Source organism: Schistocerca cancellata, chromosome 8, assembly GCF_023864275.1.
Source record: "Schistocerca cancellata isolate TAMUIC-IGC-003103 chromosome 8, iqSchCanc2.1, whole genome shotgun sequence".
In the NCBI taxonomy this organism is placed as follows: Eukaryota; Metazoa; Arthropoda; class Insecta; order Orthoptera; family Acrididae; genus Schistocerca; species Schistocerca cancellata.
The window spans coordinates 82,647,549-82,662,674 of NC_064633.1; the positions used below are offsets into that span (position 1 = coordinate 82,647,549).

General features: G+C 40.3%; 1 protein-coding gene across 1 annotated transcript in view; it reads left to right on the top strand.

Annotated features, from left to right (window-relative positions):
• LOC126095126 (myrosinase 1-like) overlaps positions 1-15,126 on the top strand; it is a 242,830-nt gene that overhangs the window by 179,519 nt on the left and 48,185 nt on the right. The window contains exon 10 of the mRNA XM_049909834.1: positions 10,156-10,293. Coding sequence (XP_049765791.1) covers positions 10,156-10,293 — 138 coding nt within the window. The remainder of the gene's footprint in view (positions 1-10,155; positions 10,294-15,126) is intronic.

Below are 15,126 nucleotides of genomic sequence, written 5' to 3' on the forward strand. Positions count from 1 at the left end.
TTCTTTTTGAATTGCTCTATACTTTATTGTTTGTCTTTCAGTGCTGACATTTCAAGAGCGTGTGCAAGTAGCACCGATCATCCGATATGGCATGAAAGTCAAACTGAAGTAAGGCGGATTCGAGATTGCTCATTACAGAGGCGATCATCTTCATATATGGTCCAAGTTTCTATGAAATAATATGAAATCAAATTAACGCTGTTTAATACAATGCAGTGAGCAAAGGAAAAATGGCATTTAAAACATTTGTGATCGGGCTTCATATTGGAATTACTGTTATTGGTTAATATTAATAATTTATATAGGTTGCCAATTAATAGTAATGTCGGTAGGGGAAGGTGTAGTAAAGTAGCTGCCTATGTTTTGATCTGAAGAGCGCTTCTGACTGTGAAGAAGTGGTCACGCTACCACTGTTGACAGTGATGTTCACAGGGGAAGTTTCTTTCGTTATTTCTTAGCAGGACCTCTTTGGTTTTGTTTCATTGCTCGTCTACTAGTCCTGTTACAGCACCCGTATGGAGAGAAATTATTTTTTGACAATATTGGTGTTTAAACAACGTATTTTGCCTAAAAATACAATTCATTTCAGTCTCATAGTTTCTTCTGTGAACCGATGGGGCAAAGTGGCCACACTACTGGTCGGGAGAAGTGGCCAAAAAGAGTGAGTCACTTCCACAAAACACGCGTAATACAACAGATAAAACTGACTTCTAAACACTTTTATACACAAAACTATCATCCGCCATTCTGCCCCTTTGTAACAATTTTCAGTTAATAAAATTATATTACGTAAAAACGTTTCTGTTCTGTTATATTAAGCCTAATACGAAAGTCCCTTTGAAAACAGTCTGCTGTAGCCTCTTGGTGTTGTTTTAGACAGAAAGTCGTGAAGCTGCTTACAAAATGCACCTGGAAACCAGAAAAAAGGACATGGGATCCTGTTGTGATGCCACTGACCATAGTACCCGCTTAGGTACGGAAAATTTGCCACTGTGTGGTTCCTCAGCAAAATGCTTGTAGTTCCAGTATATTATTTTGCTTTCACTTAAAAATAATTGGTATAATATCTTACACTGAAGTGCCGAAGAAACTGGTATAGGCATCCGTATTTAAATATAGAGTTATGGGTAAAATATTCCGGAGGTAAAATAGTCCCCCATTCGGATCTCCGGGCGGGAACTACGCAGGAGGACGCTGTTATCAGGAGAAAGAAAACTGGCGTTAATACGGATCGGAGCGTGGAATGTCAGGTCCCTTAATCGGACAGCTAGGTTAGAACATTTAAAAAGGGAAATGGATAGGTTAAAGTTAGATATAGTGGAATTTAGTGAAGTTCGGTGGCAGGAGGAACAAGACTTTTGGTCAGGTGAATGCAGGGCTATAAATACAAAATCAAATAGGGGTAACGCAGGAGTAGGTTTAATAATGAATAAAAAATAGGAATGCGGGTACGCTACTTCAAACAGCATAGTGAACGCATTATTGTGGCCAAGATAGATATGAAGCCCACGCCTACTACAGTAGTACAAGTTTATATGCCAATTAGCTCCGCAGGTGACGAAGAGATTTATGAAATTTATGATGAGATAAAAGAAATTATTCAGATGGTGAAGAGAGACGAAAATTTAGTAGTCATGGGTGACTGAAACTCGACGTAGGAAAAGGAAGAGAAGGAAACGTAGTAGGTGAATAAGGATTGGGGCTAAGAAATGAAAGAGGAAGCCGCCTGGTACAATTTTGCACAAAGCACAACTTAATCATAGCTAACACTTGATTCAAGAATCATAAAAGAATGTTGTGTACATGGAAGAAGCCTGGAGATACTGGAAGGTATCAGATAGATTATATAATGGTAAGACAGAGATTTAGGAATCAGGTTTTAAATTGTAAGACATTTCCAGGGGCAGATGTGGACTCTGACCACAATCTATTGGTTATGAACTGTAGATTAAAACTGAAGAAACTGCAAAATGATGGGAATTTGAGGAGATGGGACCTGGATAAACTGACAGAACCAGAGGTTGTAGAGAGCTTCAGGGAAAGCATTAGGGAACGATTGACAAGAATGGGGGAAGGAAATACAGTAGAAGAAGAATGGTAGCTTTGAGAGACGAAATAGTGAAGGTAGCAGAGGATCAAGTAGGTAAAAAGAACAAGGGCTAATAGAAATACTTGGGTGACAGATGAGATATTGAATTTAATTGATGAAAGGAGAAAATACAAATATGCAGTAAATGAAGCAGGCAAAAAGGAATACAAACGTCTCAAAAATGAGATCGACAGGAAGTGCAAAATGGCTAAGCAGGGATGGCTAGAGGACAAATGTAAGGATGTAGGGGCGCATATTACTAGGGGTTAGATAGATACTGCCTACAGGAAAATTGAAGAGATCTTCGGAAAAAGAGAACGACTTGCATGAATAGCAAGAGCTCAGATGGAAATCCAGTAATAAGCAAAGAATGGAAAGCAGAAAGGTGGAAGCAGTATATAGAGGGTCTATACAAGGGCGATGTTCTTGTGGACACTATTATAGAAATGGAAGAGAATGTAGATGAAGATGAAGTAGGAGATATGATATTGCGTAAAGAGTTTGACAGAGCACTGAAAGACCGAAGACGAAACAAGGCCCCGGGAGTAGACAACATCCCATTAGAACTATTGACAGCCTTGGGAGAGCCAGGCCTAACAAACCACTACCATCTGGTGAGCAAGATGTATGAGACAGTTGAAATTCCCTCAGACTTCACGTAGAATATAATAATTCCAGTCCCAAAAATATCAGGTGTTGAAAGATGTGAAAATCACCGAACTATCAGTTTAATAAGACACTAATACGAATTCTTTACATACGAATGGAAAACTGGTAGAAGCCAACCTCGGGGAAGATCAGTTTGGTTTCTGCAGAAATGTTGGAACTCGTGAGGCAATACTGACCCCACGACGTATCTTAGCAAATAGATTAAGGAAAGGCAAACCTACGTTTCTAGCATTTGTAGACTTAGGGAAAGCTTTTGACAATATTGACTATAATACTCTCTTTCAAATTCTGTAGGTGGCAGGGGTAAAATACAGGGAGCGAAAGGCTATTTACAGATTGTACACTAACCAAATGGCAGTTATAAGAGTCGAGGAGCATGAAAGGGAAGCCGTGGTTGGGAAGTGAATGAGACAGGGTTCTAGCCTTTATTCAATCTGTATATTGAGCAAGCAGTAAAGGAAACAAAATAAAAATTCGGAGTAGGATTTAAAATCCATGGAGATGAAATAAAAACCCTGAGGTTCGCCGATGACATTGTAATTCTGTCAGAGACAGCAAAGGACCTGGAGGAGCAGCTGAACGGAATGGACAGTGTCTTGAAAGGAGGATATAAGATGAACATTAACAGAAGCAAAACGAGGATAATGGAATGTAGTCGAATTAAGTCGGGTGATGCTGAGGGAATTAGATTAGGAAATGAGACAATTAAAGTAGTGAAGAAGTTTTGCTATTTGGGGAGCAAACTAAATGATGATGGTCGAAGTAGAGAGGATATAAAATGTAGACTGGCAATGGCAAGGAAAGCGTTTCTGAATAAGAGAAATTTGTTAACATCGAGTATAGATTTAAGTATCAGGAAGTCGTTTCTGAAAATATTTGCATGGAGTGTAGCCACGTATGGAAGTGAAACATGGACGATAAATAGTTTGGACAAGAAGAGAATAGAAGCTTTCGAAATGTGGTGCTACAGAAGAATGCTGAAGATTAGATGGGTAGATCACATAACTAATGAGGAGGTATTGAATAGAATTGGAGAGAAAAGAAATTTGTGGCACAAGTTGACTAGAAGAAGGGATCGGTTGGTAGGGCATATTCTGAGGCATCAAGCGATAACCAATTTAGTATTGGAGGGCTGCGTGGAGGGTAAAAATCGTAGAGGGAGACCAATAGATGAATACACTAAACAGATTCAGAAGGTTGTAAGTTGCAGTAGGTACTGGGAGATGAAGAAGCTTGCACAGGATACAGTAGCATGGAGAGCTGCATCAAACCAGTCTCTGGACTGAAGACCACAACAATAACAACATGTAAACACGTAGAGTACTGCGCATAGGTCGACATCGCCTATATAAGGCAACAAGTGCCTTGCACAGTTGTTAGCTCGGCGACTGCTGCTACAAAGACAGTTTATCAAGAAAAAAAATGGTTCAAATGGCTCTGAGCACTATGGGACTCAACATCTTAGGTCATAAGTCCCCTAGAACTTAGAACTACTTAAACCTAACTAACCTAAGGACATCACACACACCCATGCCCGAGGCAGGATTCGAACCTGCGACCGTAGCAGTCCCGCGGTTCCGGACTGCAGCGCCAGAACCGCTAGACCACCGCGGCCGGCGTTTATCAAGATTCAAGTCAGTTTGAACATGGTGGTATAGTCGGCACAGGAGCGATGGGAAACAGCATCTCCGAGGTAGTGATGAAGTGGGGATTTTCCCGTAAGACCATTTCACGAGTGTACCGTGAATATGAAGAATCCTGTAAAACATCGACATCGCTGAGGCCGGAAAAAAAAAAAAAAAAAAAAAAAAAAAAAAAAAAAAAAAAGATCGTGCAAGTACGAGACCAATGATGATTGAAGAGAATCGATCAACGTGAGAGAAGCGCAACCCTACCGCAAATTGCTGCAGATTTCAATGCTAGACCATCAACAAGTGTCACCGTGCGAACCATTCAACGAAACATCATCGATATGGGCTTTCGGAGCCGAAGGACCACTCGTGTACCCTTGACGACTGCACAACACAAAGCTTTATTATGCCTCGCCTGTGCCGACCCCACCGACACTGAAGTGTTAATGACTGGAAATATGTTGTTGTGTCCAGTCGCATGTGTCTCGTTTCAAACTGTATTGAGCGGATGGACGTGTACGGATATGGAGACAGCTTCATGAATCCATCGACCCTGAATGTCAGCAGCGGACTGTTCAAGCTGGTGGAGGCTCTTTAATGGTCTGTGGCATGTGCAGTTGGGGTGCTATGGGACACCTGATACGTCGAGATACGACTCTGACAGGTGGCACGTACGTAAGCATCCTGTCTGATCAACTGCATCCATTCATGTCCATTGTGCATTCCGACGGTCTTGGGAAATTCCAGGAGGACAATGCGATACCCCACACGTCCAGAACTACTACAGAATGGCCCCAGGAATACTCTTCTGAGTTTAAACACTTCTGCTGTCCACCAAACTCCCCAGACATGAACATTATTGAGCAATCTGGGATGCCTTGCAACGTGCTGTTCAGAAGAGATCTCCACCCCCTCGTACTCTTAAGGATTTATGCTACGGATTTATAGACAGCCCTGTAGGATTCATGGCGTCAGTTCCATCCAGCACTACTGCAGACATTAGTCGAGTCCATGCAACTTCATGTTGCGGCAGTTATGCGTGCCCGCGAGGGCCCTACACGATAATAGGTAGCTGTACCAGTTTCTTTGACTCTTCAATGTATAACATACAGATTCGAAATATGTAAATGAAAAGCTTCTATCAATAACCAAGGTTTGGTGAAAACTGAACTTCTATTGCACTTGCACTCCAACTCCCCCCCCCCTCCCCCCTCGCCCCTCCCCATTTCTTATGCAGCCCGATGTGTCGCCCTACAGTGTCTCAGTATCGACTCCTAAGCAAAAAAGTTTGACGGCCACTGCCTTATAGCCTAATCCGCACTTAGAAGTCAGCGACGTATAATAAATCCATGGAATAATGTAATAAAACGCACAGTAGCGAAATAAAAACAGTTAACAGAACGTTACTTCCATTGTCACGCGTTTGAAATTACACATAGGAAACAAATTAAATTGCTTACGATGGCGTATCGAATATCAGGAGGTTTGAACACAGGTAACACAGAAATATTTCTTAACTTTACTTTCCACTCAAGGGCATAGGTCATGTATTCAATCTTTACATTTCGTACACAGAACATGTCTTATTTTCCATCTTCCTTACACAGCTGACATAACCAATTCACTATATCCCTTTTTTTCATATTAAAGTTTTCATCTATCTGTCCCTTTTTATAGGTTTGTGCGCAAGTTTATTCTTTTTTGCCATTTATTTGGCTTTTATTTCCTTTCTATAAGCAATTTGATGTTAATTCTATTGTAGGTTTAGGTCGTTTTGTATTTTTCTTGATAACTGATGCTATACAGAGGATGGGAAATAAACGGTTCAAGCAAGCCTTTATTTGTTGACATAATGTTGACAACTATTACAATAGTGTGTTCTGGTTCACATTCGTGAGACATTGTAGAAGGTTCAGACTGATCACTGAGTGTTGCAACGGTAGGTGACCTTCCAGATTTTCAGGTTGTTGCTTCTGTTCCATCAGCCGATTTTCGTCTGACTGATCAACAGTATTACGGTAGTAGCTACAAGTTCTTTGACGACATTTCTATCACATGGCCAGAAGCGCGGTGCCTGAAAATCGTTTAGTGCTATGTACAACTGACTAGTGTAGTTGCTGTGGAATCTTTCGACAGCAATGGTGGTTACTGTCTGTTAAAACTTAGTTTTGATATCATGGATAGAGGAAAGGCGTTCTTGTGTATGTAAGTATCTACCAAGTAGTCTCACAACATTCTAGTTTTTCATTCATAGGCAACGGTGACGTTAAGTTTTCAACAAAACAGTCAGCAATCATAAGAGAGAAACTTCCCCATTTCATTTCAGGAACAGCAGTCATGATCTAGTCCGAGTATTCTTATATTTCCCCACCAGTTCTATATTAGATGAAATTTACAATCTTCGAATCTTACACCAGACCACCCTCCACTTCAAGCTTCATAATACTCTCTTAGAAGTTTGAAAACATCGTTGAAGGATTAATTTCAGACCTAGATTATGTCTTTTATCAACAACTGTCGAAAAGACATGCTGATAGGGTAAAGTTTACTTGTCGCTGAACAAAGGAAATCACCATTGTAATATAGTGTCGTAAATAATCGTAAATCGTAAATCGTAAATAACTAACAAAAAGCTTTATGCAGTACTTGAAGGTTCCACCAACATATATCGTGTCAGACTGACTAATTATTCTGAGGTTTCAGCTTCACCGAATATTACAAGCTCTTGTCAGCATCATTATGTAACAACAAATTCGCCCCATCTGCAGTTCTCACAGTTAATGTGTTCAGAACATGAACCCCCTGGGTACTTGTAAGTCATTTCGATGGAATATTCCGACTATTTACTGTCCACGTTTCACTTGACTACACTCCGTACAAATACTTTCAGAAACGAGTTCCTGACATTAAAATCTATACTCGATGTTAACAAATTTTTCTTCTTCACAAACGCTTTCCTTGCCATTGCCAGTCTACATTTTATATCCTCTCTACTTCGACCATCATCAGTTATTTTGCTCCCCAAATAGCAAAACTCCTTTACTACTTTAAGTGTCTCATTTCCTAATCTAATTCCCTCAGCATCACCCGACTTAATTCGACTACATTCCATTATCCTCGTTTTGCTTTTGCTGATGTTCATCTTATATCCTCCTTTCAAGACACTGTCCATTCCGTTCAACTGCTCTTCCTAGTCCTTTGCTGTCTCTGACAGAATTACAATGACATCGGCGAACCTCAAAGTTTTTATTTCTTCTCCATGGGTTTTAATACCTACTCCGAATTTTTATTTTGTTTCCTTTACTGCTTTCTCAACATACAGATTGAATAACATCGGGGATAGGCTACAACCCTGTCTCACTCCCTTCCCAACCACTGCTTCCCTTTCATACCCCTCGACTCCTATAACTGCCATTTGGTTTCTGTACAAATTGTAAATAGCCTTTCGCTCCCTGTATTTTACCCCTGCCACCTTCAGAATTTGAAAGAGAGTATTCCAATCAACATTGTCAAAAGCTTTCTCCAAGTCTACAAATGCTAGAAACATAGGTTTGCCTTTCCTTAATCTTTCTTCTAAGATAAGTCGTAAGGTCAGTATTGCCTCACGTGTTCCAACATTTCTACGGAATCCAAACTGATCTTCCGCGAGGTCGGTTTCTACTAGTTTTTCCATTCGCCTGCGAAGAATTCGCGTTAGTATTTTGCAGCTGTGGCTTATTAAACTGATAGTTCGGTAATTTACACATCTGTCAACACCTGCTTTCTTTGGGATTGCAATTATTATATTCTTCTTGAAGTGTGAGGGTATTTCGCCTGTCTCATACATCTTGCTCACCAGATGGTAGAGTTTTGTCAGGACTGGCTCTCCCAAGGCTGTCAGTAGTTCTGATGGAATGTTGTCTACTCCGGGGGCCTTGTTTCGACTGAGGTGTTTCAGTGCTCTGTCAAACTCTTCACGCAGTATCATATCTCCCATTTCATCTTCATCTACCTCGTCTTTCATTTCCATAATATTGTCCTCAAGTAAGTCGCCCTTGTATAGACCCTCTATATACTTCTTCCACCTTTCTGCTTTCCCTTCTTTGCTTAGAATTGGGATTCCATGAAAGCTCTTGATATTCCTGCAAGTGGTTTTCCTTTCTCCAAAGGTCTCTTTAATTTTCCTGTAAGCAGTATCTATCTTACCCCTAGTGAGATAAGCCTCTACATCCTTACATTTGTTCTCTAGCCATCCTTGCTTAGCCATTTTGCACTTCCTGTCGATCTCATTTTTGAGACGTTTGTATTCCTTTTTGGCTGCTTCATTTACTGCATTTTTATATTTTCTCCTTTCATCAATTAAATTCAATATTTCTTCTGTTACCCAAGGGTTTCTACTAGCCCTCATCTTTTTACCTATTTGATCCTCTGCTGCCTTCACTATTTCATCCCTCAAAGCTACCCATTCTTCTTCTACTGTATTTCTTTCCCCCAGTCCTGTCAATTGTTCCCTTATGCTCTCCCTGAAACTCTGTACAACCTCTGGTTCTTTCAGTTTATCCAGGTCCCGTCTCCTTAAATTCCCACCTTTTTGCAGTTTCTTCAGTTGTAATCTACAGTTCATAACCAATAGATTGTGGTCAGAGTCCACATCTGCCCCTGGATATGTCTTACAATTTAAAACCTGGTTCCTAAATCTCTGTCGTATCTGCCCTTAAAAACTCATATGCGAGATTTTCATATTCTCTCGCCCATTATGTGCTAACTATTAGTCTTACAGAAAAAAAATCAACTGGATCTTTTTGTAGGAAATGTAATTTAGTTAAATTTTATACAGTGATATGTTTTCGCCTGATGCTGTAGTTTTCGAGTTATTCAAGAAAAATGTGCAAAAGTACCTTCAAAGGCACCCACACTCAGCCCCCAACAATCAGGATTTCCAGTATGTTGTTCATGGCACTCCCTGCAAAAATTCTTCGAAAGAAAAATGTTGACAAGATAATTAGAGGAAGTTCCGCACGCTCCACACTGCGAAATGTTTCCAGTAGAAAGGACAGCAGCAACTCCATCCGATTGTCACGGGAGGGGAGAGCGAGAACGAGAGGGAGGACCAAGGCGTGGCCTTTAGTGGATGACGACAGTGAGGCTGCATTTATTACTTGAGCCCAAACGAGGAATATTAGCATAAAGATGAATCATAGCACTGCCTGTTTTTGTAATCGTACATGGGTGGCATCGTTGGGCTTTGAAATACGTCCTCACTATCAAGGATGCCTTCTGTCCGCTGTCAAGCTCTCCTCTACCTTCCAAAAGCACAGTTATGCGTCTGCGATAGCCGTTGGTTGATCCTTCAGGTGTTTCAATTTACAACAGCCTCAGATTTGTGTCTAAAAATTGATTCTTGAAAATGTTGTATGGTTACACTAGGAACATTCATAATAGTGACATGTAGACATGGAGATCCTCCAACAACAATCTACGAATTGGTATTGTTTCTTCACGGAGAGTACTTTAAAAACCAGTATTCTCTGGTGGCTTCATGCGACTCTGCTTCATGTCAGGTAGATGTTCATCTGACTTGGTCCTATCTTACTACAGGGTCATGATGTCATCCCTAGGTTCCGGTAGCATTTTCTCTGATTCTCCAATTCTTTTGGAAAGCGTACCTCGCCGCGGACACTCAGAATGAATTATTATTCGTGGACGTCACAACGGCAGTGGAAAACAGTGAGTGTAGGTTTATTATACGGATGCTGCGAGACATTACACGAGCACTGTAATCCACAGGTTGTGCCGGTGGGGCTGAGGAAGACTCTGAACTGGCTGTCAGTGAACTATCCCGGGTACCCAATAATCGTCACAGAAAACGGCTGCAGCGACGACGGCTCTACGCTGGATGACAAACAGCGCGTAGCCTACATCAGGGTAAGTCCATCTGGCCCGCAGCGCGCCTAAGCTGCGCGAGCGAACGAAGGTATAAAAAATGTCGCAAACTTGTGAGACTGTAATAACACATTACAAGTTCTTTACTACAACAGGTAAAGGTGGAAACGAAGCTTACTAGTAGTGTCAGATTTAAATTACTTCCTACGCATAAATGCATACCAACTTTGTAAGATGTCTTTTGAATTTCCATTGCCTGCTTGACTGTGTGTGTGTGTGTGTGTGTGTGTGTTTCGAATTGGTGTTCCACATTTCAGTGGGACCCCCATGCGAAGCACTCTTGTCATATGCAGCAAGAAGAAAGGCTGAGGATACTTACAAGACCACGTGCCAATTGGATTTATTTATTTATTTATTTGTATTTAGGTTACGTGAAGCTCAGAGTTCAGGCTCGCTTCCCTGCCAGAGAAAAATTCTAAAGAAAAGCTGCTGTTCCATGAGTATTTCCGTGAAGCGCAAAATACACGAGGATGAAAAAATTTATTTCTAACGCTCTGTTTTTAATTTAAACAATCTTTCATAAAAGAGTCCTAATTAAAGATTTATATTTGCAACGAAAACTAAATATTTGTATGCGATATGTAATTAGCAATAAGAAGACGCGCATTTTTCATAAAAATGACACATATTGTTACTCAGCATATATTAGATGAATTTTATGTTTAAATGACGTAGGTAACCTAAATGAAAAGAAAAATAAACAAGAAAGTAATGATCGAAACGAGTTTCCAACCAGCGATTACTGGTCTCGAACGTTACTGATTTTTTCCAGCTTAATGTATTTTAAGCTTCAGGCAAATGTTAGAAAAACATGCATCGCTGTTTAAAAATTAGCGTCAGCTGGGAACCGATCTCAGGACCCAAACATGGCAAAAGATCATTCTATCACACAGTCACGCTCCTAGTCGAGAAAATCGCCCTAATTTAAAGGTATTTAAGATGGTCTTAAAACTTCATTGTCGATTTCCTTCAGAGTTTTTGTGAGTTGCTTCGAACAGATTTCAGGAACTGATATTTCAATTGTGAATTTCACTTACCTTAAATATAAAAAATTACAAAAATCCGATTGCCTTGCGGCCTCCTTGTGAAATAAACCGTAATTCCTCTTGGTCCTCTCTTTTTATAGGACACAGATACAACATTAGCTACAATTTCTGTAAATGAAACAATATGCTTACTTCTAGCGTATCGGAAGGAGCTTAGGAAAAATATTTTAAGGGGACCACAACCTGCCAATCGAACCCATGTTAATTTAGGCAAGTATTTGACTCATTTCTGAAAAAACTATTTAATGCAATAATATTTTTACTGTATGTTACATGATGCTAATAGAGTCAACTGTACTAAAATCTACTTTATCCATTTTATAGTTTTTAAGAAATACTTTTTTAAAATTTACTAACAAAAAATATTAAGTTTTATCTGCAGAAAATATTTTTTTGTGAGCTTCCTAATGGTGGAATATTAATGAACTTCGCAGGGGAGCTTCTGTAAAGTTTGGAAGGTAGGAGACGAGGTACTGGCAGAAGTAAAGCTGTGAGTACCGGGCGTGAGTCGTGCTTCGGTAGCTCAGTTGGTAGAGCACTTGCCCGCGAAAGGCAAAGGTCCCGAGTTCGAGTCTCGGTCGGGCACACAGTTTTAATCTGCCAGGAAGTTTCATATCAGCGCACACTCCGCTGCAGAGTGAAAATCTCATTCGGGATTAATGAACTTAGTTCCAGAGGTGGCTTTCTATCTTATGCAGAGTCTCTGAAAATTTCATTCATTTATCTATGATATTTTCTGATATAATGTGGTATATGTACTGAAAATTTTATTTTGCGGGAAATTGAGTTCAAATAAAAACTTTTGAAATTTGTTACTTACAGTTAATTAATACTGTCCCGCTGCATATGATGGCCCTTCTTTGGCCTCTAGCAGGTCTTCCAGCTCCTTTTTCACCTTCCTGAGTGTTTGTCTTACTTTCTTGACCGTATTAGATGCAGACCTGTCTGCATCGGCTATCCTCATTTTATCGCAGTGTTGCAGCCCACCAGCATTAATTCCCAGCTTTTCCAGTACCCAACACTTTCCATTATTACCACAATTGAATGTAATAACAGCATCATGAACTCCTAGTTTCACTGTATGCATTCCTACAAATACAGTTTTTGGAAGGCGGTTCCAAATTCTGCTGGTGAAACATTCGTTTGGGTTCTGTGTCTGCCCTTGCAGACATTTCCTAGAAGGTCAGGATGAGCCAAGTCTGTGAAAATAGGTTTAACTGCTGTAATAACAGCAGGAGGAAGAGAATTCTGGTGAGAATAAGATTCTCCAGTTGCCTGAGCCCTATTGTATTTGCACCACGAATTTTCTCCTGATGGACACAATCCATGACATGGCTTTTCATCAGTAGAGGACTTATGGAAGAATATGGCCCAAACATCTCTCTTCATTGCCTCCATATTTTCTTTATTTCTCCGAATTGGCTGCCCATAGTATACCTGCAAGTTTTTTATTTCAGGTTTAGTTAACCGACCCTGTCCGGTCAACAATTTTCCATCTTCTAATTTTTTTCCTCTCATATAAACAGTTAGTTTTCTCAGCCTTGTTCCCAAACGTTTTTGAACCTGGCCTACACATTCTATTTTGCTAATAATGGCATCTCCATATGGTTTAGAGTTAACCACATTGTTGTATGCCTTCCTGTCATCATAGCCCAAATAATTAGTGTACTGTACGCCACTTGTTTTTACAGAGCGATGAAATATTTGTTGCACTCCATGAATTTCCATACGACCCTTGTTCCTCTAAAATTAGCCACACAGTTGTGTTCTTTATCTCCACATCTAACACTTTACCAGTGTCTATACTCGTGGCACTCACTACTCCATTCAGAGAAATATGTCCTCTTTTCTGCCAACTTCCATCAAGTGCAACTGCAATGTCCGAACATCCATCATTTTCTTCCACTGTTTCCCTAGCAGCCAGTTTCATGCTTTCCTCACAGACCTCACGTACAACTTTCTCTAAAATTGTAGTCATTTTTTCAAATTTATTTGGTGGTTGATGTAAGTTCATCACTGAACAAAATGTTCTTCCTGCAGTCATGCCTTTGCCAATCTACTATCGATTTCATAAGGGCCACTTGCATCTGTTTTTGAAGAACTCATAAATGAAATCACAGCTGAGCATTTAGTGCAAATTAAATCCAAAGCAATTGCTAGGCCTTTTCTCCCACTGACACTCTCACAAATTTTCATACTGTGTGACTCACCACACTGTCTACATTGTACAAATTTAGAAATTACATCTCATAATATTCTCAGATTTGTAATAACGTTACTGCACCCCTTGCCACTTACAGGAAATTCGTTGTAACTCTCTTGAAATGGTGAGAGCTTCTTTGATAACGCACTTGTTGAAGAATTACAATTTGAAACATCGTTGCCAGCTGACATAACCTCTTGTACAGAAAGCTTTCTAAACTTGTTTCCTCTAAATTGTCGTTTCTTGAAAATGCCTTTACGTTTCGTCATCTTCAATAAAGACAACAAAACACACTTAAACAAGCACTGCAAACGTAAGTATATAAACTACTCGCAATCACACTTGCACAAAACTAATCGCGTGTTTGAAAGTGTGTTGTTTACAAACAGCAGAAACAAAAGAATACCGACCGTTGCATTCCAAGGATAACCAAGACACTCGGGAGTAAAAAAAAATCCCTGACGCGCAATGTAGGGGATATAAAGATCTAAAATATATGCAGAAAAGTGGGTGATAGAATAGTGGGCGTGGTACATAAATACACTTGGTAGGAAAATGCTCTTTAAATGCTCGAAAAAAATTTTTTTCAGGGTACTTAAATAAAACCTTAATCTATCGAAATATGATGAAAACCGAAAATCGATTTTTTTCGACCTGAACCACGGTCTGGTCCCTTTAAATGCATGTTCGTCCACATGTTTAAGCGAGCAGACTTTGAGGAAGCGAGTAAAAGATAAGAGGCTTAATACAACGACAGTCGTAGTGTGAAAGCCTCATTAGGCCGTGCAGCAGTAGCCGATTGCAGTCGCCTTCCATTCCAGTTTTGGCACAGCACACGGGTGTTTTTGCGAAAAGTTCCAACGCCACCATTTATAAGCTTACTTCACTGAACTCGTATTTTCAAGACCTTTCTAATTCCATGTAAATGTACATAGTTCCATTAAAAAGAAGAATACAGACATTTTGCAATATTTAGGTTGCTACAGAAGTTAAGAGTATCACACATGCAACTAAAGTACGTGTTGCTCCGCATATTGCGGCAGAGGAAAATAAAACTGGCATGGAAAAATGTCAGGCATAAAAAGGTAGGCAAACCAAATTACATCAGCTCTCCCAGTCAAATGCTGTATGTTGGGTTGCCTATCTTAAGGTGCATGAAGTATTTTTACGGGCTACTTTTATTTCTTGCGTGCTGTATGATTTGCCCAAAACATTGTTTTGAACTGTTGACAAAATGAAAGTGCTGCTACATGTTCCGCAGCTCAGTCTGTATATATGAAACCAACGTGGACATGAAGCTGTTACCATGGAGAATCACCAAGTGAATGTGGCGCCGCTAGTAGCTGACAGTGGCCTCTTTTGGTGGCTAATCCGCCAGTCGCCTCTTCAGTGCGTGCCTGACTTGGCTGATCCTCTGCAAACGTGGAGGCTTTGCCTGTTACAAGGTCCATCACCAAAGCAGCGTGATCCAGGAGGGGATGGGACGGGCCAACTGCAGCTCTATAAAATCAGTCGTCACTCCTGATGCACAGCGATTGCACCAATACGGAAGATGATAAAGTTGAT